This window comes from Stegostoma tigrinum, chromosome 12 (assembly GCF_030684315.1).
Source record: "Stegostoma tigrinum isolate sSteTig4 chromosome 12, sSteTig4.hap1, whole genome shotgun sequence".
In the NCBI taxonomy this organism is placed as follows: Eukaryota; Metazoa; Chordata; class Chondrichthyes; order Orectolobiformes; family Stegostomatidae; genus Stegostoma; species Stegostoma tigrinum.
In genome coordinates, this window is record NC_081365.1 from 814,663 (window position 1) to 837,290 (window position 22,628).

General features: G+C 42.0%; 2 protein-coding genes across 5 annotated transcripts in view; one reads left to right on the forward strand and one right to left on the reverse strand.

The window, feature by feature from the left end:
* u2af1 (U2 small nuclear RNA auxiliary factor 1) overlaps positions 1–16,969 on the reverse strand; it is a 34,301-nt gene extending 17,332 nt beyond the window's left edge. For 2 of the 4 annotated variants that reach the window (XM_048541098.1, XM_048541096.1), the window contains exons 1-3: positions 16,839–16,969; positions 12,274–12,361; positions 7,744–7,810 (exon numbers count right to left, since the gene is read on the reverse strand). In XM_048541098.1, coding sequence (XP_048397055.1) covers positions 7,744–7,810; positions 12,274–12,361; positions 16,839–16,882 — 199 coding nt within the window. In that variant the 5' untranslated portion in view covers positions 16,883–16,969. Of the gene's footprint in view, positions 1–6,740; positions 6,808–7,743; positions 7,811–12,273; positions 12,362–16,838 lie in introns of all 4 variants that reach the window. The other 2 variants (XM_048541097.1, XM_048541095.2) reach the window with 2 other exon arrangements.
* A 91-nt stretch (positions 16,970–17,060) lies between these two features.
* The window catches only part of cryaa (crystallin, alpha A), a 56,718-nt gene continuing 51,150 nt past the window's right edge, over positions 17,061–22,628 (forward strand). Inside the window, exon 1 of the mRNA XM_048541100.2 lies at positions 17,061–17,131. Within this exon, the coding sequence (XP_048397057.1) occupies positions 17,126–17,131 (6 nt within the window). The 5' untranslated portion in view covers positions 17,061–17,125. The remainder of the gene's footprint in view (positions 17,132–22,628) is intronic.

Consider the following 22,628-nt stretch of genomic DNA (forward strand, 5'->3'; position numbering starts at 1 on the left):
CTAATGTGGTCCACTAATTAAGCAAAGCTGTAAGGAAATGAAATAGACCACTCTGCCTTATGTCAGTGGTGGGTAATTTGTTGGAGGGGATTATGAGGGACCGGATTTACATGTTTTTGGAAAGACAAGGACTGATTCGGGATAGTTAACATGACTTTGGGTGTGGGAAATCATGTCTCGCTAACTTATTTTTTTGTAAAGTGACAGAGAAAATTGATAAAGGGACAGCAGTTGTCCACACGGACTTCAGCAAAGCATTTGACAAAAGTTCTGTCTGGTAGACTAGTTACTAAGGTTAGATCGCATAAGCCAAGGGGAGCTAGTCAATTGAATACAAAGCTGGCTTGAAGATAGGAGGCAGCGGGTGGTGCAGAAGGCTTGCTTTTCAGCCTGGCGGCCTGCCATCAGCAATGTGGCATAAGGATCGGCGCTAGGTCCACTGTTTTTCGTCATGTAAATCAATGATTTGATGGTGAATATAGGAGGCATGGTTACTAAGTTTGCACATACACCAAATTGGTGGTGTAGTTGAAAGTGAAAAAGATTATCTCAGAGCACAACTGGACCTTGATCAGGTGGGCCAATGATTTGCAGGTGGAGTGTGATTTAGATAAATGTGAGGTGTTGCATTTTGGTAAGGCAAATCGGGCTGGAATTCATGGTAGGGCACTGGGGAGTGTTGCAGGCTCATAGTTCCTCAAAAGTGAAGTCACAGATGGACAGGGTAGTGAAGAAAGTGTCTGGCAAACTTGGCTTCATTGGTCAGGTATAGGAGTAAGGATGTCATGTTCCGGATGGACACTACATTGGTGAGGCCACTTTTAGAATACTGTGCTCAGTACTGGTTGCCTTTCTGCAGGGAGGATGTTGGCTCTGCCGATATTGCTGGGGCTGAAGGGTTTGAAACATAGGCTGGGGTTTCCTTCCTCTGGATCAGAGACTGAGGGGTGAATGTATCAAGGTTTAAGGGGCATGGATAGGTGAATAGCCAAGGTATTTTTTCTAGCTTGGGGGAGTCCAAAACTAGAGTGCACAGGTGAGAGATTTAAAAAGGATGCAGGCAGTAACATTTTCATGCAGAGGGTGGTGCATGCAAGGAACAAGCAGCCAGAAAAGCAGAGGAGGTGGGTACAATTACAACATTTAACAGGCACCTGTATGGGTACATAAATGAAAAGGGTTTACACGGACATGGGCTAAATGCTGGCAAATGGGATTAGATCTGATTAGGCTGTCTGGTTGGCACGGACAAGTTGTACCAAAGGGCCTGCTTCCTTGCAACATGATTCTATATACCTGCCTTTGGTCCATATCCCTTAATTTTGCTTAACAAACATGCTATCCACCTCAAATTTAAAATTATCTGATCTATTACCAACTGGCATTTGTGGAAGAGAGTTACAAATCTCTACTACCTTTTGTGTGTGGAAGTGCTTTCCAATATCTTTCTTGAACAGTCTGGCCCTAAGTCTCAGACTAAAATCCCCAACCACCGGAAGAAGTTTATCTACCCTGTCCTTTCCTGTTAATATCTGAAGGTGTTGATCAGATCACCCCTTTAACCTTCTAGCCTGATTACTTAACCTCTGAAGTCTATGTATCATTCTTGAAAATCTACATCGTACTCCCTTCAGTGACAATACATCCTTCCCAAAGAATGGCCAGCCGACAAAGTCCAAAGGTTACGGTGTCAGAGAGAGAGAAAAAAATACAATTTAAAAACCAAAAGGAGCAATCCAGTGCTGAGAATGTACTAAAGGTCCCCCTAACAGTTCGATGGGCCTGAAATCAAAGTTCAAAACTGAGCAAATGAGAGAAAAGAAAACCCTTACAGCAGATACCGCCAGCTCAAAACAGCAGAAACTCTAGAGGAATACAGAAAGTGCAAGAAAACTTTATAAAGACAATTAGGAGAGCAAAAAGGAGGCATGAAAGAATAATGGCAGAAAAAATAAAAGGAAAACCTTAAGTTACTCCATGTACATTAAGGATGAAAGGATAACTGGGGAAAGAGAAGGAGCATTAAGGACTATACTGGTAATTGTGTGTGGAGCCAGAGCACATAGGTGGGGCTGTAAATGAATATTTTGTGTCAGTATTCACAGAAAGAGGCACGATGTGGTTATAGGAATCAGGCACAAAGACTGTGATATACTTAAACTAACACAGAAGTTAGGTTGAGTAGCCTGGCAGTTTGATAGTAGATAAACCTCAAGGCCCTGACAAAATGTGTCCCAGACTGCTGAATGAGATAGGGGAGGAAATAATTTTCAATTCCTCTCTTGCTACATTTGAATTGCCACAGGACTGGAGGACAGCGAATGTGACCGTTATTCAAGACAAAAAAAACAAAAGACAAACCAGGAAACTACACTCCGGTCAGTCTAAACTCGGCCGTGTGTAAATTTTGAGAGCAAATCTGAGGGACAGAAGTAATCTGCACTTGGAGAGGCAAGGATTAATCAATAACAGTTAGCGTGGTTTTATTAGGGGGATGTCATGCCTGAACAACTTGACTAAATTTTTCAAAGAGATAACCAGGTGTGTAGATAAGGATGATACATTTGATGTGGTCAGCAAGGCTTTTGGTAAAGTCCCAGATGGGAGATTGATATCAAAGATAGGGACCCTTATAATTCGAGGAAATTTTGGAACTGGATCCAGAATTAGCTGTGCACCTGGAAGTAGAGGGTGATGGCTGAGAGTTATTTTTGCGAATGGAAGTTCGTGTCCAGTGGGGTTCTGCAGATCTGCACTGGGGTCCATGTTGTTTGCGGTTTATAGCAATGATTTAGACTTGAATACAGAGGTTTGTTCAGCAAGTTTGAGGGTCAGACAAAAATTGGTGGGACAGTAAATAGTGAGGAGGAAAGCCTTTCAATACAGGAGCATATGGATGGGCTGGTCAGTGGCAAATGGAAAGCAACTGGATAAGTGTAAGGAGATAGACATGGGCAGACAAACAACCCAAGAGAATACACCCAAGCCAAGGGACCCTGAGAATCTCAGAGGATCAGTGTACTTGATGCGCATGCCCACTGGTCCATGAAGGAAGCCGGACAGTTCAAGGCTGAAAATGGGATACTTGCCTTTTTAGCTTATGAGCAGGTGAGTTATGCTGGAACTATACAAAAATCTGGTTGGTTCACAGCTAGTGTACAGCGCACAGTTCGAGAACCTGCATTATAGGAAGGATACAACTGCACGGGGTGGGGGGGGGTGAGAGATTTACCAGGATGTTGCGTTGGTGGAGAGATCAATGACCATGGAGGCACGGATTTAAACTAAGAAGCTGAGGATTTAGAGGGGGCTGAGAGGAAATAAAGTTTTCACTCACAAGGGTGATGGGAACCTTTAAAGGGTGGTAGATTCAGAAACCCTCATAACATTTAAGTAGTACTTGGCATTGCAAGGTTAAGATACACAAGGGTACAGGTCACTGGAAGATGGGATTAGAACAGTTCAGTGATTGTTTTTGACTGGCACAGATTTGATGGTCCAAACAGCCTTTTTCTGCACTGCAGACCTCTGACTCAAAGGTGAGCAGTTCTGTGCTTACAAACCGATGATTGTTCTCTGGTTTTCACTTTTCCTTTCCCCTGAACTAATTTTAGTTCAGGTTCAGCCTTCTTGATTGTTAAATCGCTGATTTGAAAAACGGTTTGAAAGCTGGAACATTCAAAGGCAAAGCAGCTTTTAGTAGGTGAAGGATGGCATGGCCATTAACCAGTTTCAACTCTACGTGTACTTCTCCAAACATGATCTGTGAAGGAGTCCACCCCCTTACCCCCTTCCCAACCACCCTTGGTTCAAACCAATTAATTACACAATACTCAGGAACTGCCCTAACTGGAGATTTGAGTAAGAGGCACTGTGTAAACAGACCTGAGAAGCCTTCCCAACCAGACAGCATGCAGATTTCCCTTACCTTGAACTCCCTGACAATTATGCTTTATGACCCAACTGCCAAGAACATCTCTTAGCAGAGTCATACAGCATGGAAGCGGACTCTTTGGTCCAACCAGTACATGCTGACCCTAATTCCAAATTAAACTAGTCCCACCTACCTGCCTTTGGCCTGTATCTCTCCAAACAATTCTTCTTCATGTACTTATCTAAATGTCTCTTAAACACTAAACTACATCCAACACTTCCTCTGGAAGTTTGTTTCATACACGAACGCATATTTTTAAAATCTTTCTCCTCTCACAATAAAAATATGCCCTCTAGTCTTAAAATTCCCCACTCTAGGGAAAACACACCTGCCATTCACCTTATCCATCTCTCTCACGATTTCACGAACCTCTATAAAGGTCACCCCTCAACCTCCTACGCTCTAGTGAAACAAGTCTCAGCCTATCCAGCCTCTCTATAACTCAAATCCTCCATTCCTGGAAAAATCCTAGTAATCTCTTCTGAGCCCTTTCCACCTTGATAATATCCTTCCTATAATAAGGCAACCATAACTGGACAGTATTCCAGAAGAGGCCTCACCAATAACTTGGACAACTTCAATATAACGTTCCAAATCCTATACTCAAAAGACCTCAGCAATGAAGCCAAGGGTGCTTAATGCCTTCTTAACCACCCTATATGTGACACAAATTTCAAAGAATTATGTACCTAAAACCTTAGGTGTTTCTATTCTGCAACACCATCCAAGGCCCTACTTTTAATTGTAGAAGTCCTGCCCTTATTTGTTTCACCAAAATACCTAGATAATCTTTTTCACTGTCTACTCTACCACTAATTTTGGTGTGTATTCGCAAACGTTTTAGCCATGTTTTCTATATTCTCATCTAAATAATTTATAAACTAACAAATGAAAGTGGACTTATCACTGATCCCTGTGGAACACTATCGGTCACAGGTCTCCAATCCAAAAAACAACCCTCCAACATCATACTCTGTCTCCTGCCATTAAGTCAATCTTCAATTCAATTTATCCAATTGGCAAGCTCACCCTGAATCTCACGTGATCTAACTTTAAGGCCCAAGATACAGAGTAGTGTCTTTTTCTGGTGGTTCTGAACATCTTTTCAGTCTGCAATCAGGTACGTAAGTGCCAATCACAGCATTCAAATTTATCAGAAGATGTCTGCAGAAGAACCAAGCCTGACTAAGCAATCCACCACAAAATAAAGCCCTGCTGAAGCTGTAATTTAAACCATCCTTCAACTTCTGTCCAATTCAAACAATTAGCTGTGTTTTAAACATATACAAAAGGATATCTGATTCAGAATATCTAGATTTGGCACAGCTACCACAAAATCCTGCCCTCTAGGGAACAATCCACCATACAGAAAATGAAATTTAAATTCAGAAAATTAATTAAATCTGGAGTAAAAACTAATGTCAGCAATAGTGACAGCGAAACTACCAGATTGTTGTAAAATCTAGCTCACTCTTGTCCCTTAGGCTGTTTTCCTTACAGTCTGGCCTAAGTGACTACGATCATATTTAAGGCAGCTCACAGTCGCCAAGTCCGGACAACTGGGGTTTGGGAACAGATGTTGGCCTAGCCAGCAATGTCCATTCTGAATTTATTAGCTTAGGTACACACCAGCGCATGGTTAAAAATCAAACAGGATGATTCCTGTGGTGTCATGAATTGAAGTTCAAAAAGAATTTCAAATATCCACTGAGACTGCTTCCCTATCTAATTTATCATGCTGATTCTCTGCCTCCTGTCCACTTTTCTGGCCCCTTCCCATGTCGATTTACTCCAGAAACAATCATCCCCAACTTTTACATAGAATATCAATAAAAGGACTGAACAATAATTCTATTGTATCACATACACTAGGGATCTGTATAATTTTATTCAAACTCAAGCTTTTATCAGCAAGAGTTTAAGTTTATCTTTCAGATAAAGGTTTCTGCTGTTTATTAAATCTGATTCCAGATTTCCTAAATTATTTGTACTGCGGTTGAGCACAGCAAAACTGCATTTAACAGAAGACAAAAAGCAGACTTTTTTCCAGTTTTGCTGTTTAACTGGGAGAAACAGGCCCACAATGGAAGTATGAGATGTGTGCTGCCAAGCTAGAGTTGTAGCAACGTTGGTGGATTGTTTTTTGCGAATTCTATTCAGTGTCCCATTCGTTCACAGGATCCTATCTCTACTGTTTATCTGTTCCACTTTATGACATGAGTAAGAGGGGACTGTCCATTACCAGTTCATTCTTAAAAAGTAAAATGAACATTTTTGAAGTAACTTCTCCTCCATCCCTTCGCTGGTTTACTTCACCCTCCCCCTGCCAAACAGCTTCAAACTCAAGAAATAGGTCTGAACCATCACTGCAACTGAGCATTCTGCTTCCAACCATAGTTAACCTCAGAACAGATGCTTTCATGTACATAACGAACCATGTCCTTTATGCTTTGGATGCTGTTCTGACCCAAGACTTAGGCAGCACCAAACCCAAAGATGCAACATTCTAGACACTGAATCAAGTTTAGTCTGAATATGACAGCCCATACTAGAAGAGGTGTTCAGGAAGTGATTATATTTCTGTTCAATATCTTGAGTCTTCTGGTCCAATCTTTGCCATCTACAGCATGCCCCCTCCCTCCCTCCCATTCCCTCTTAGCCAGACAGTTGAGAAAATTGGAAGACACACATGTACTAGACTTTGCTCAAACTATATTATTAGAAAGTACTGAATTGGATGACAAAACACACATCCTCCTGACTATAAATACAACTCAACAACCTGCAAATACATTTGTTAACTTACAGTGGAAACCGTCTGCTGTCTGGGTACAGTTTTGAGGGTTACGGTATAAGTTCAAGAGCGCAATGGTCTGAAATACAAAACGTAACAGGTTTTCACACCACATCTCTAAAAAAAATTCAACTTAAAACCTACTTTACGCTCTTTGACTTGGCAAATGGGGAGCTGAAAAGAAAAAGTTAATCCCTTCAGAATGATGAGTCTTCATTTTCATCAGAACCCATCTGACAAAGCTGTGAAGATATGGAGATATCATGATATAACAGCAGCAGGACCACCAGTAACTGGGTCATGACTCAGAATCAGAAATTTACTTAAGACAGAAGCTCACAAATACACATCATAGTGAGGACCATCTACAAAAACCGAATGCTTTTCTGATGCATTCTGTTTTAAACACGTCAGGAAGTGCAGCCACAGGACCACGGGAATAAACCATAGCTTGACCACTGCAGACCCTAGCCCCAGGCTCCAGGCTCTCAAGTTCAGTCAGTACACATAGACTCCCCTACCAGTCATTTTATACCATGAGATTCCCACAAATTTATATTGAGGTTATTCGGAATCAGGATACTGGTCTTGAGTTGTTGGCATATCTCAGCAATGCATGGTACTGAAAAGCCTCTACTTACCCAGTGTGAGCTCACACTACTGAACCATCTCCAGCACCAAACCTGATGTCTAGAAGCCAACACTTTTAGCACTCACTAGCCAGGGTTTGATGTTTTTTTGAGACATTTTCTTTCATGTCAAATTAATCATGAACAGCCTTCCCAACTCTGGATTCTGGGATAGGACTTACAGGTGTCCACAAAGTCTGTGCCAACATGTCTGCACACAAGATTTGAATAGTAGTTCCTATTGGGAAATGAACATCAAGCCCTGGATCAATGCCAACGTTCTGTTTACACCTCATCTTTGTTTGAACTGGCCTCATATAAGGTGAGACCAACAGCTACTGCTCTACGAAATGGCCAAACCCCAGATCTCCAATGGTGGGACTTACAGTGTGAGCCGTCTGCCGTCTGTGCACTATTTTGGGGATTACGGTAGATGTTTTGAATCAAGATGGTCTGCAGAAGAAAAAAAGGAAATCCCATTGGCTGCTGCACATAATGGAGAGGACTGCGGAGTGGAGAGAACTCTGACATGATCATAAACAATGCTACATTCATGAGGCTACCCTGTATACAGCTCAATGTAACATGGCAGCCTAGAGGTAGAGAAGCAGCGAGTCATCAACATGGGAAGAAATCTTTCACTGGACACGAAATACATGTTATTTTGTCCCAGTGTTATTTAATTTGGCTCGTTTTACAACCTGATCTTGGAGATTGGTCCCTGTTCTCATTCACTGCAGGAAGGGTTCAATATTAGAGTGGAAACCTCCCCAACCACCACGCAAGTGTTAAAATTAAGAGTAGCCGTAACTGCCTTCATAACTAGTGGCAGCATCGGGGAAAATGGCGTGAAATACCAGCAGGCTTAACCTGAGCTAATGCTGAACTGCTACCAAGTTTAATAACTGTGGACATGTTGGAAAAAGTTGCTTGCTTTAGCCAGTCAAGTAGTTATTCTCTTGAAATTGATGTAGATGGGATCATGCCAAGAGCTAAAGCAATACATTCCTGAAACTCAACTTAATCTGCAATCAGAAAGCATGTACATTAAAAGGCAGCTGCTGAATTAGATGGGAAGGAGGTTCAATGCCTTAGATAGAATTCACAAAAAGCTGGAATAACCACAGCTGTCCCCTGCTGGGAATATATGGAGCTCAGTGTGTCTTTGCAAAAGCAGAACTTCCATCTCACATGGAGATCAAAATGGAATGTGTGTCGGCCAGTTTACTTTAACACCCATTGGCATCAATCCTGTACCCAAATGTTCCACAAGGACAAGTCACTGCAGGGATACATCTGTTGGCACTTGTTTATTTCAGGTATGTAGTTTTCATCATGCTCATTTCGACAGTAGCACCTAACTGTCATGAAGTAGTTGGAACAGCCAGTAGCACAAAGATACTAATGCAATATCATGAAAAATGTTACTGTAGTGTGTAACTAAGGAGTTTTCACTTAGATGGAAAAAAATTTGGTGTAAATAGAACCTCCACTGTTGAGGAGCTCTTCAAGCTTCTAGAAATAGAAGGTGGAATTTGAAAGGAAAGTTTTAGTCAATTTTTAACATGGATAAGCCATTTTAAAAAGGGAAATATCTTGGTGCCTAAGAGCATAGTTATAAGAACTGGTATGATTAGAAAGCTCAGTGCAAATGGCTACCATCTCAAACCAAGTATGGTGGTGCCACACAAGACTTACTCTCAGTTATTACACTAACATGAGACAGATATGCAAGTACAAACTTTAACAAAGGGTTTGCATATCTGTTCCAATACAAAGCTAGAATGATTCAGTGAATCGAAAAGCAAGCAGCACATCACAAGCAGCAACCGCGATGAAAAAGCCAACAAAATGCTTAGAGGTAGAGGTGCACAGAGATTCCTGTTAATTTCACATGCACCCCATGAAAATGCAGGACATGACCTCTGATAGGTTAGCAATAAACACACCAAATGATGTCGTATCTAACCAGGACCAGGACACAAAGCAGAATTGTCTCAGTACCTGATGTGTGCAGGGTTTACTAAAATGAACAGGGGCGGTTCCAGAACACTGGCAACAGCTTTCTTCTGTGGAATTTGTGTGTTTACATTTATGTTCACTCTGTTGTTCCTCATACTTAAGTTTAACGACGGAGATGGCCAAAGATTAAAAATGAAAATAGTCCCCCTGAGCTGCGATCAAGAGGCTGAACAGTACAGAAAGAAAAAGGAAAATGCTTGAAAATTTCACGTGGTTTGGAGCATCACAACAGTTCAAGTGTGACAGAAAAGGAGATCAGCAAGTAGAAATGCTTCTCAAAGCTAATGTAAAGGATTAGCAGGTTGCAGGGACAGAATTAGACAGTGGCAGTCTTCAGAATAGCCATTTATAAAAATAAATTGCAATAATGGCTAACAGGTTCACCAACAGTTCTGACAGGAAGTGTGAAGACGCCATGAGAAGCGAAATTCAGATACAAATGCCACATTATTTCACTTTGATGACATTTTAGAATACACGCTGCGATCAAGGGTAACCTCATGGATGTTGCAGGGAATCAACATAGTTAACCACTCTAACCATACTCCAAGATCCATGTGATGCAGCCATTAACCTAAACAGTGACTAAAATTGCCCCAGGACCGAGGACATGCATTAAATTTGTCGTCTTATCAAGGGTGGAAAAAAATAGGCATTTCAACAGTTAGCTCCATCACAGATCAGCAAATATCTAAAGAGGAAAAACAAACTGTAATATCCACCACTTCAGACATTCTCCACGGTGCAGTTACGATGGGACGGGGAAGGGCCCTGACGGCGTAGTTACAACAGCAGTCATTTTGCCATTACACTGATGCTTCAGCTCTCACATAACTTGTGCTGTTATTGTAGAAAGGGAAGCTGGAGGAAGCAGGTAAAAAATGAATCAAAACAATTACAGATGAAAGTAGATCCCTGGCAAAATGTTGAGAGAATACTTGGGAATTTGAAAAAGTATCACCCGGTGTCTAGACAGCACAGGCAACTAAAAGAAATAACCAGTGTCAGCTTGTGTTTGAATATAAAGCATGGTAACTTTGCTGAAATCCAGCATCAGCACAGCTACCAAGGTCTATTGGACAATTCAACTGTTTCTTAGCTCTTCATAATTCACACTTGATCTGCCAATTACCATCTTGCAGCTTTAATCCTCAGTCCATATGTAGACTTAGTCTACAGCAGTGTCATTCATACCATTAAGCAGACAAACTACAGAGGGTAAGTTGCAAATCAACTGTATTCTGCACAAAACAACAGGAAAAAAACATCAACTCAATAAGTGTCTGAAGGCTTTGGGGCTTCAAAAATAATAGGTAGAGGTCAGGATTATCTCAATGATAGGTGTAGCTCTCTCTTTTCAATCTCTTCAGATATGTTATGACACGGCTGGGGCAGGTAGGATTTGAATTTGGATGTTCTAACCAAGAGATAGGAGCACTATCATTTGTGCTGCATAAGCTCTCCTACAAACGAACTTCAAGCTCATTTCATTAATCACTGAGCCAGTATTATAGGAAATAGCAAGGGTAAGCTCGGCCAAACCAAGAATATCAATCACATGAGCAGGTTTTTTTTTTAAACAACATGGAAGAAGGAAACAAACTGCATTCCAGGTTTTCAAAAAGGTGGCTCTAAAAACCCCTTGCAGCACAATTTTAGGTTCGCATTCAGCTGTTTATCAACAGGACTGCTCTTCCCAACATTTGAAGCTTAATGGATAAGTGGGGTAGCAGCGTGCACGTGTGGGTCAGTTTTATTTTGCTTTAAAATTAAGGTTAAAATTAGAATTAAAGTCAGATTGAAGTTTAATTACATACAGCAAACAGTTTAGTAGAAAATATCCTGCCCAGTTTAACAACTGGAGGACAGAAAAACATGGACAGCCCGTAGGTTCTGCATGCACAAACATGAGGAATAAAGTATCCATTATAAAACTAAAAGTCAAAGTCAGTCCTCAGCACAGCTTCTTCTGGTAGTGGGGGAAGCAGACTATTTGTGAATGAGGAAATGGCTGTACCTATTTGTGGGAAATGGCACATGAATTTGAAAACTCAAGGCAGAATAATCAGCACTGAACCATTAAGTTACTGCAACCAAAAGCTCTTCATCATTTGAAGGACTTTTAAAGGTCTGCTGTAACATTACAATGAACAAATACAAGTCATCAAAACACATACAGTTTACTCATAGTGACATGCACATTCAGAACTGATAATGAATAAATTAAACTATTTCCCCAGTATAGAGATTCGAAAGGCTGGTCAATTTTATATTAAAATTAGCCATCAGTTTGAGATGTACAGGAGGGGACATGCCAATATCAGTTAATGTACTCATGATGCAAGCTGGATGAGGATCTCTGCAAAACAGTTAGAGGAATGAAGTACAGCTGATTCTGTGCCACTGCAGCTGTTTCTTCATCAACAAACAGGTGTGGTACAAATTGTAGTTGATGGTTTTGCACTAGATAAAGTAAAAAGCACAACAGCTTGCAGCATTGGCATAATTTTATGGCTAAATATAAGTGAGGAATCTGGCTGCTCTTCCTAAGGTGTTTGTTCAAAAAAACGCTTCATAAAGGAAGGCTGGATTAGCCTTTACGACCCAAGTTGGCAGGAAAATACCAGAAGCTAGATACTTCCCAATCAGCTTAACACTTCCACAAACTGATAGACCGGGAGACAAGATGCCAGCATTTCAGTAGGAGATAGACAGACACAAGATAGGAAGGGTCCGATTCACAGAAGGCAGCAATAATCTTAACAATGGGCAAGATGGTTAACAGCATTAAAGCAGTGTGCATCACCTTTGACTAGTACATGTATGAGCTTCAGCTCCCAGAGAGCTGTTGAATACCGCCATTGTTTCATATTATGAACACATTGCAAACTCACCTGACTGAAAGTTGGCTTGTTGTGCAAACGAGAACATCTATCTCCATGACGACAGGCTCCAATTTTAAAATAAAATGAACAGTTGACCCTGTTACAAGAGGACACATCTGCTCAGTACAGCACTCAGTCACAGCATAACATTTAATCCCAGTGTTTTCTAATTTGAATGAGAATTATTCTCCATATGATTCCCTTTTTCAGTTAGACTGTTACTTCTATATATGACTCCACAAAGTTAGAAACTGCTCCAAATTTTACTTTAATACAAGGCCAAATAATGCCCAAAGGTCTGCCTTGCTGATGTACCTCACTCGGACATGTGACATTGAATGAGAAGCAGCTCAACTGCTGTAGCTCTGACAGGTTTGAGCAGCAAGAACTGTAGAGATTGCAATATGTGGGGTAAAGCACTGCTCTAAATGCAAGCTGCCAATTTAAAAGCATAATTTATCATCTAATAGAACTAAGACACTGAAAAGAAATTCTAGATCCCAGACTCACCATGATCTCCAAGATTAATAAATACGGGATAAAGTATTGCCTGAGAGCTGCTCTTGTACTTTAAGTTAGGAAAATGGAGTCAAATCATACAGTTTGTTCAAATATACACACAAACCAATTTAGACTTTATTACATGCCCTCTTACTTTGATGCTGGCCACTACCTTACCATTTGTTCCTCTAGTGCTGTCTCTCTTCCAATTGATTATGCACCAAACGACTTCAATAGAGACAGACTGTGGAATACATATGGGAAACCAGGTTGCTCAGTTTATGAATCACAAATGATTAACATGCAGATACAGTAAGTAATGAGGGCCTGAATTGCAAGGACTTGGGCAGGGGGCGGGGGGGGGGGGGGCATGATTTGAAGTCAGGAAGTTTCTTTAATTGTTGCATGATATAAATATACTTGGCAGCGATGCAAACAAACCTAGAGTAATGCGTACAGTTCTGGTCATAAGAAAGAACATATCTGCAATGACAGGTTCACTTGGCTGATTCTTGAGATGAAGTGCTTGTCCTGTGAAGGCGAGTTAAGCAAGTTTGCCTATCCTCATTGATATTTGAAAGAATGAAATGATTTTATTGCCACATTTGATTCTGAAACGATTTGATAAGATCGATAAAAGATTGCTTCCTCTCATGGAAGGATGTAGAATAAGGAGTTCAGTTTCAGAATGAGGGGAATTTCCTTTAGGGCAGCAATGAAAAGGACTTTGTCACTCATGACTGTTTGGAATGTTCTACCCCAGAGAGCAGCTGAAGGGTCACTGAATATACGCAAGGCTGTGGTCGGCAAAATTTTGAATAAATAGCACAGCAGGCTAGAGGGGATGAGTGGCCTACTCCTGGCTCCTATTTCTTATTCCAGTGACATCATCAACACAATACGACTACATAGATGGATATGGACTCTCATTTAGAGTGGTTCACAAAGGAGAGTGTCTGAAGACAGTTCTCTCACTAGTGTAGGAGATTGGAGTACCAAGCAACTGTTTCACCAGGGAACCCCATCAGTAAGGAGCATACATTAAGCTAGGCATCTCTGTCACATGCTCAAAAGTTTTCTCAATGGCTTGATTTTGTGTATCTTGACATTCATAAGGACATGCTACAACATCCAGGTACCTTAGCTCTGCAGGAGTACACAGGGCATTAAAAATTTTCAATCTCTGGGAGAATCACATTGCTTCCTTAACAATTTGCTACTGCACAGTCAAAAACACCCTCAAAGCCAGAGCAGCAGATGGCTTTTTCATGTCTGGCCAAAGGTGCTGCCCTGCAGAGTAATGGCAACAGGATCCAAGCAAGGCATCAAGGGGCAACAATGGCCCACTAATACTATCGCTGGAGACCTGGATAACATTCTGGGGATGCGGGTTCAAAGCCAGCCATGGCAGATGGTGGAATTTGAATTCAATAAAATAGCTGGAATTAAGAATCTAATGATGACCATGAATCCATTGTTGATTGTCAGGAAAAAGCCATCTGGTTCACTAATGTCCTTTAGGAAAGGAAACTGCCATCCTTACCTGGTCTGGCCTACATGGTGACTCCAGACCCACAGAAATGTGGTTGACTCTGAACTACCCTTGGGCAATTAGGGATGGCCAATAAATGCTGTCTAGCCAGTGACATCCTCATCCCGTCAATGAATAAAGAAGGAAAATAAATCATCAGGAATGTGGTTTCAAACATGCATGAGCCTAGTTACTGTACTGGGCTCTAATCTCCCTTGACTTGAAAAAGCAAGAAAAATCATAAGTAGATTAGCTTTATCTCCTTCCAGCAGGAAGGAGGGATCATACCTAAGGGTGAAACGTGCTTTATATTGAAGAGATAACAGCAGATTATCCTGTCCCAGATAATATTTAGACTGTTTAAGACTGAACTCCTACAAAGTTTTTTTAAAGTACCTATAAGGGAGAACCAATGATGAAATCTTCAGCTTACAGAATTCTTTATTAAGAAGACATATTTCCCTGGTTTGCTTCAAAAATACTTGAAGCCAGAAGTGTCAGGCTGTCCTGAGGCTACAGTGCTTCATAAATGCATGGCTACCCTCCTAAACAATATATCAACATTTGAAAACACAAGCTAAAGATGAACTCCCTTTCTTGTTAACTCCTACTAACCCTCCATTACTGTCAAACTATGTCTATAACAATACTAGATCAGCATACATTTCCTCCAATTAATGATTTGGAAGACTGAAGCCACTGTATTTAGACTACAGTTGAAATGCTGTTCTTCAGTTACTGAGTCCATCCCTCTTCCTATTAATTATCATAGGCTGCACTTGACTACTCACAACCATAAGAATTTCATTGAAACTTGCACTCTCACGTATTCACCCAAATGATCTTGTTCCACCATCCAACAGAATCATGTGTGATCTGTAATCTAACTCCATATGCTTGCCTTCGTTCTCATTCCTTTCACTCTGCGGTTAAAAATTGTTAAGCAATCTCATATTTGAAGTTAAATTATCATGCATCAATTGCCATTAAGAGTTCCAAACTTCTACTGTTTCTTCATTAAGTGTCTGTAAACTTCACAAGATGTAGTTCTAATGTTTACACCACTCCACAATCCGCAGAAACAGTTTTCCAAATTTACTCCTTCTAATTCCCTTAGTGATTAAGCTTCAGAGAATCACCATTAGCCTTGTAAATTTCGGGAAATACAAGGCACATGGAAATCTTCATCAATGCATCAAAGGGAGGTTGGAAGATGGCATGGGATGTTTAGAAAGTGCTGATCACTGGGACACATAGCCAATGCTGATGGTATTACACTGGTGCTCAATTGTAAAAATTTGTCAGAACTACATCACTGCAGAACACAACTTGCTTCAAAATGTAGAAAGTGTGAAATGACTTCCATAATTTTTTAAAAAATAAATGAACAGAATGTCATTTCTCTGCCTAAATCTCCAGATTAACATATCCATTGTATCCTCTCGCAATCCTCATTATCTTTGCATTATCCACAAACTTACTAATCACATCACCTACATTCTCTTCCAAATCATTTATATTACAAACAATAGGGGTCCCAGCAGTGATCCCAATGGAACACCACTAGTCACAGCTCTGCAATCAGAAAAACTCCATTCCACTGTTATTCTGTCTTATAATGACTACCCCAGTTATGTATCCATTTTACCAACTTTCCACAGATCCCATGGAACTTCACCTTTTGTATCAGCGTGACGTCAGGGACCTTGTAAAGGCCTTGCTAAAGTCCATATAGACAGCATACAACAACCACCCTCCCCCGATCATCTTTGTCACTTCCCAAAAAACAAAACGCATTCAAGTTCGTGAGACACGACCTTCTCTATACAAAGCTATGCTGCCTGTGGGAAATAAGCCCATACTTGTAACAAATTTGAGTAAATCCTGGCCCTAAGAATCTTCAGCAATAACTTCCTCACTCCGCAAGGCTCACCGGCGTGCAATTTACCAAGGTTGAGATAAGCAGACTCTTACAGGTAAGGGAAAGAAGGATTAGGAGGAAAGGCAGGAAATGGGAGTTGAGGATGATCAATTCAGCCATGATCTCTCTAACGGCAGAGAAAATTCGAAGGGCTGAATAGCCTACTTCTTATGGTTTAACACAAGAGAGTGATTGAGACCATCACGACTGTGATAACTTTCTCGAGGTTCGAAACCAAAGAGTCTCATTCCCCGGAACTCGGCGGCATCTTGTCCCTCTTGGGGTTTCGGATCCCCGGGGGAGGTCTTGCTGCATCTGCTTCCAGCGCCGTTTCAGGCACCGCGGGCCCGATTACCTTCCCCGATCCCAACAAACCATCCCCAGCCCAACAATGAGCTCTCTCTCTTTCTCTCCTCCCAATGCCGCCCGGGCCTCTCTCTCTTTCCCCCTGGGCCTCTGTCTCCGTGTGGGCCCCATTATGCCTCGCTGCGAGCCCCGAGTAACCACTCCGCCATATTGTGTAGGTCCCCGGTCTGTGAGGCCGACGCAGTCTGCCGGGAGTGCCGGGGCGAGTGAGCGGGCGGAGAATTCTCCCAGCCCCGCTCCCGGGGCCACACTCACTTGTCCTTTTCGGTGCCGAAAATCGAGGCCAGATACTCCGCCATCTTCAGCCGCTGGGCCCGCGCACCGGCCTCTCGTCACCACGTACTGCAGAAACGTCACCGCGCACTGGGGTAACGTCAAAAACAAACCGGACAAGGACCTGCACGTCACGTGGCCGCCGGCGGCGAGGCGGGAGAGTGGCACGTGACCGGTAGCTGATTGGCTGGAGGGTCTCAGGACGTGGTGAGTGCTCGAGGTTGGGGCCTTGTCATGTGGCTGGGTGTGCTGGGGCCTGCGGTCACAGGATGGAGGTGTGTGGCTGGGCTGCTGTATAGAGTCTACCACAAACAGGGTCCTACTGTCATTTGGAAAATGTTTTGTCTCTCACGTAACTGAGTGATGCAGTAAATGAATTTCAGTGCTCGTGTGATGCCAGGAACGTAGGCCGTATGATCCAAAGACCAGTGGATTATATCAAACATCCCATTCCTTTGGTAGTTCACAACGAGCAAGGTCCTGACCATACCAACCAGCCTGAACTTACGTAACGTAAAATACGGTGCCCAGTATTAGAAATGGTTTCACGACTGGATAACATTTGCCAGGTAATTCTGAGTGTGCAAAGAATTACACTGACAATTCCTGTCAGGCCTACAGTGTGGCACACTTTTGAAACCACAGACATGGATAATTAGGGACAAAAACAAAGTTGCTGGAAAAGCTCAGCCGGTCTAGCTGCATCTGTGAAGGAGAAAACAAAGTTAACGTTTTGGGTCTGGTGACCCTTCTTCAGAATAAGCAGGTATTGGCAAAGATCCATAGCTTGGCTTGCAGATGAGGTGGTTGACTCGCTCGCTGAGCTGACTTATTTGTGTTCTGACGTTTCATGACTGCTAGGTAATGTCATCAGCGGAGTTTCTGATGAAGCGATGTTATTCTACTCTGCTTGGATTTTATACTGTCTGGTCCATTATGGTGACTAGTGTCATTTGTGGTTTTGATCTGTACGGGTTTGTATATGGGGGGACAAATGCTATATGTTTGTTCATTGAAGTATGAGTGGAAAACCATGCCTCTGGGAAATTCTGTGTGTGTCTGTGTTTGGCATGGGCTCCGATGGTTACTTTGTCCCAGTTAAACTGATGGCCTTCGTTGTCTTAATGTACCGATATTAAGGAGAGATCATTGTACCGCTTTGCTGCTTGCTGACGTTCGTGTATTCTGATGGCTAGTTTCCTTCCTGTCTGTCCGATGTATTGTTTGTGGTAGTCATTCCATGGTATTTTGTAAATGACATTTGTTCTGCATGTTGTGGGAATGGCATCTTAAATCCCTACATCAGGAACATATCAGACAGACAACAAGACTCCTCAAATAAATAGGAATCATGGCGGCCCATGAGCCCATGGCCCCTCTACGACAAACACTTACAATGATTAAAGAACCCGTTCCCACAACATGCAGAATGAATGTGATTTACAAAGTACAGTGCAATGACTGGCACAAGCATTACATCAGACAGACAGGAATGAAACTAGCCATTGGAATATATGAACATCAGCTAGCAGCAAAACAGCACGATGAACTCTCCTTAATATCGGTACATTCAGACAACAAAGGCCATTAGTTTAACTGGGACAAAGTAACCGTAGTAGCCCAAGCCAAACATAGACACGCATGGGAATGCCTAGAGGCATGGTTTTCCACCCATACTTAAATCAACAAACATTATAGAGTTGGACCCCATGTACAAACCCATCCAGATCAAAACCCGAAATGACGGTAGTCACCATAAGGGAACACGCAGTATAAGTTCCAAGGAGAATAGAATAACATCACTTAATCGGAGGGTCCACTGATGCTGTCATCTAGTTTGGTGACGAAACGTCTGAACGAAAACAAACCAGCTCGGCGAGGAAGACAACAGCCTTGTGAATAAACAGGGCCCTGTACTTTGTAGAGTGAGAGATGTATACACACGACTTGTTTCAACTGGACAAAATCTTGATGTTCATTTCTGAGTTAAATTCCCTGACAGAGTCAACTTGCCTGATTTAAAATTGAAACAAAACTTGGTAGTTTTTATTTCGTATTCAGTTGTAGGATGTGGGTGCTGCTGGCTTGGCAAGCATTTATTGCCCTTGTCCTTGAGGAAGTAGTGGTGATCTGCCTTCTTTAATTAGTGCAATTCTTGGTCCTGTAGGCAGACCAACAATGTTGTTTGGCTGTGCACTTCAATTATCATTGATTAATGCATTCTGCATGGCAACACCGTTGCCATTCAGAAACCACTTGCCAATCAATCAACCTCATATCATGCAGTCTAAATGTTGGTTTTCCCCAAATAATTCTTAATAGTTGTTGTGATGAACACAATATGAAAGACTTTAACAAAATGGGTCATTTTCAGCAAAAGTAGACTGCTTAAGTGGTTAACATAGACAGTCAGTAATATGGGAGCTCTTTGAAAATGTAACAGGCAGTATGGATAACGGGGATCCTGTAGATTATATCTGGAGTTCCAAAAGGCATTTGATAAGTTCACTACACAAGCCAAGGTCACATGGGGTTAGAGGTAGTTTGTTAACTTGGATAGAGGATTGGCTAACCAACAGAAATCTGCATAATTGGGACCTTTCTGGCTGACAAGTGTAACTAGTAGGGTATCACAGCATTTGGTCCTTGGGCCCCAACTATTTACCATCTATGTTAATGAGTTGGATGGGGGGATAGAAAGTACCAGAGCCAAATTTGCAGCTGACACTAAAATAGTGGGAAAGTAAGTTGCGATGAAAAAGATTAAAAATTAGCAAATAAATATGGATAGGTTAGATGAATGTGCCAAATTTTTGTAGATGATGTTTAATATGGGTAAGTGTGAGGTTATCCATTTTGGTTGTTGTCTTATTATCTAAATGGAGAGAAATTTCAGAGTGGTTCTTTGTAGAGAGATCCCTATGTCCTCATGCACAAATCACAAAAAAAACTCGTGTGCAGATACCAAAAGTAAAAGATGGCAAAAAATAAACTGGAAAGTCTGTGACTTTTTTCACTAGAGCAGAGGAGTTTGAGGGGTGACCTTATTGAGGTTTATGAAATCATGAGAGACGTACATAAGATGAATGACAAGGGTCTTTTCCCTAAAATGTTAAATTCGAAAGTAGAGGACGTATTTTTGAGATGCGATGAGAAAGATTTAAAAAGAAAATGAGCGGCAACATTCTTACACAGAGAGTGGTTTGTGTGTGGAGTGAAAGAGATAACAAAGTGTGGAGCTGGATGAACACAGCAGGCCAAACAGCATCTTAGAAGCAGATGCTGATTGGCCTGCTGTGTTCATCCAGTTCCACACTTTGTTATCTCGGATTCTCCAGCATCTGCGGTTCCCATTATCTCTGTGTGTGGAGTGAACTGCCTGGGAACATGGTGGATGAGGTTACATTTACAATATTTAAAAAACATTTTGGATAATTCCATGAATAGGAAACGTTTGAAGGGATATGGGCCAAACGCAGGCATATGGGACTAATTTAGTTTGATATAGAACAATACAGCGCAGAACAGGCCCTTTGGCCCTCAATGTTGCGCTGACCTGTGAACTAATCTAAGCCCCTCCCCCTACACTATCCCGTCATCATCCATCTGCTTATCCAAATTCTGTTTAAATGCCCCGAATGTGGCTGAGTTAACTACATTGGCAGGCAGGGCGTTCCATGCCCTTACCACTCTCTGAGTAAAGAACCTGCCTCTGACATCTGTCTTAAATCTATCACCCCTCAATTTGTAGCTATGCCCCCTTGTACAAACTGAAGTCATCATCCTTGGAAAAAGACTCTTACTGTCCACCCTATCTAATCCTCTGATCATCTCGTATGTCTCTATTAAATCCCCTCTTAGCCTCCTTCTCTCCAATGAGAACAGACCCAAGTCCCTCAGCCTTTCTTCATAGGGTCTGCACTCCAGACCCAGGCAACATCTTGGTAAATCTTCTCTGTACCTTTTCCAATGCTTCTACATCCTTCCTGTAATGGGGCGACCAGAACTGCACGCAATATTCCAAATGAGGCCACACTAGCGTTTTGTACCGTTGCAGCATGACTTCACGGCTCCGGAACTCAATCCCTCCACCAATAAAGCCTAACACACCGTAAGACTTCTTAACAGCACTATCAACCTGGGTGGCAACTTTCAGGGATCTATGTACATGGACACCAAAATCCCTCTGCACATCCACACTACCAAGAATCTTTCCATTGACCCATTATTCTGCCTTCCTATTATTCCTCCCAAAGTGAATCACCTCACGTTTATCCATATTAAACTCCATTTGCCACCTTTCAGCCCAATCCTGCAGTTTTTCCAAGTCTCCCCGTAACCTGCAGCATTCTTCCACACTATCCACCACTCCACCGACTTTAGTGTCATCTACAAACTTACTAGCCATTCCACCTATGCCTGTGTCCAAGTCATTTATAAAAATGACAAACAGCAGTGGTCCCAAAACAGATCCTTGAGGCACACACTAGTGACCTGACTCCAGGCCGAATACTTTCCATCAACCACCACTTGTTGCCTTCTTACAGAAAGCCAGTTTCTAATCCAAACTGCTGAATCTCCCTCAATCCTGTGCCTCCGTACTTTCTCCAATAGCCTACCATGTGGAACCTTATCAAAGGCTTTACTGAAGTCCATGTACACCACGTCAACTGCCCTTCCCTCATCCACATGCTTTGTCACCTTCTCAAAAAACTCAATGAAGTTTGTGAGACACGACCTGCCCTTTACAAATCCATGCTGACTATCTCCAATCAAATTGTTGCTTGTTGGATGATTATAAATCCTATCTCTTATAATCCTTTCCAAAATTTTTCCTACAACAGACGTAAAGCTCACAGGTCTATAATTACCTGGGTCATCCCCACAGCCCTTCTTGAACAAACGCACAACATGTGCAATCCTCCAGTCCTCTGGTGCTAAACGTATAGACAATGAGGACTCAAAGATCAAGGCCAAAGACTCCGCCACCTCCTCCCTAGCTTCCCAGACAATCCTCGGAAAAATCCCATCCAGCCCGGGGGAATTATCTACCTTCAAACCTTCTAGAATTGATAACACCTCCTCCTTACTAACTTTAATCCTTTCAATTCTAGTAGCCCATAACTCAGTCATCTCCTCTACAATATTCTCCTGTTCCTCAGTGAAAACAGATGAGAAATAATCATTTAGCACCACTCCAATCTCCACAGGGTCCACAGACTACTTTCCACTTTTGTCTCTGACTGGCCCTATTCCTACCCCAGTCATCCTCTTATTCCTCACATACCTATAGAAAGCTTTAGGGTTCTCCTTTATTCTACCTGCTAACGTCTCCTCATGTCCCCTCCTTGCTCTTCTTAACTGTCTCTTTAAATCCTTCCTAGCTAATCTGTAACTCTCCATCGCCTCATCTGAACCATCTCGTCTCATCGTCACATCAGCCTCCCTCTTCCACTTAACAAGAGATACAATTTCTTTAGTAAACCACGGTTCCCTTACCTTATCACTTCCTCCCTGCCTGACAGGGACATACCTATCGGGGACACGTAATATCTGTTCCTTAAACCAGCTCCACATTTCAATTGTCCCCATCCCCTGCATTTTGCTAACCCATTCTGTGCCTCCTAAGTCTTGCCTAATCGCATTATAATTGCCCTTCCCCCGTCTATAACTCTTGCCCTGTGGCATGTTCCTATCCCTTTCCATCGCTAAACTAAACATAACCAAATTATGGTCACTCTCTCCAAAGTGCTCACCTACCACTAAATCAAA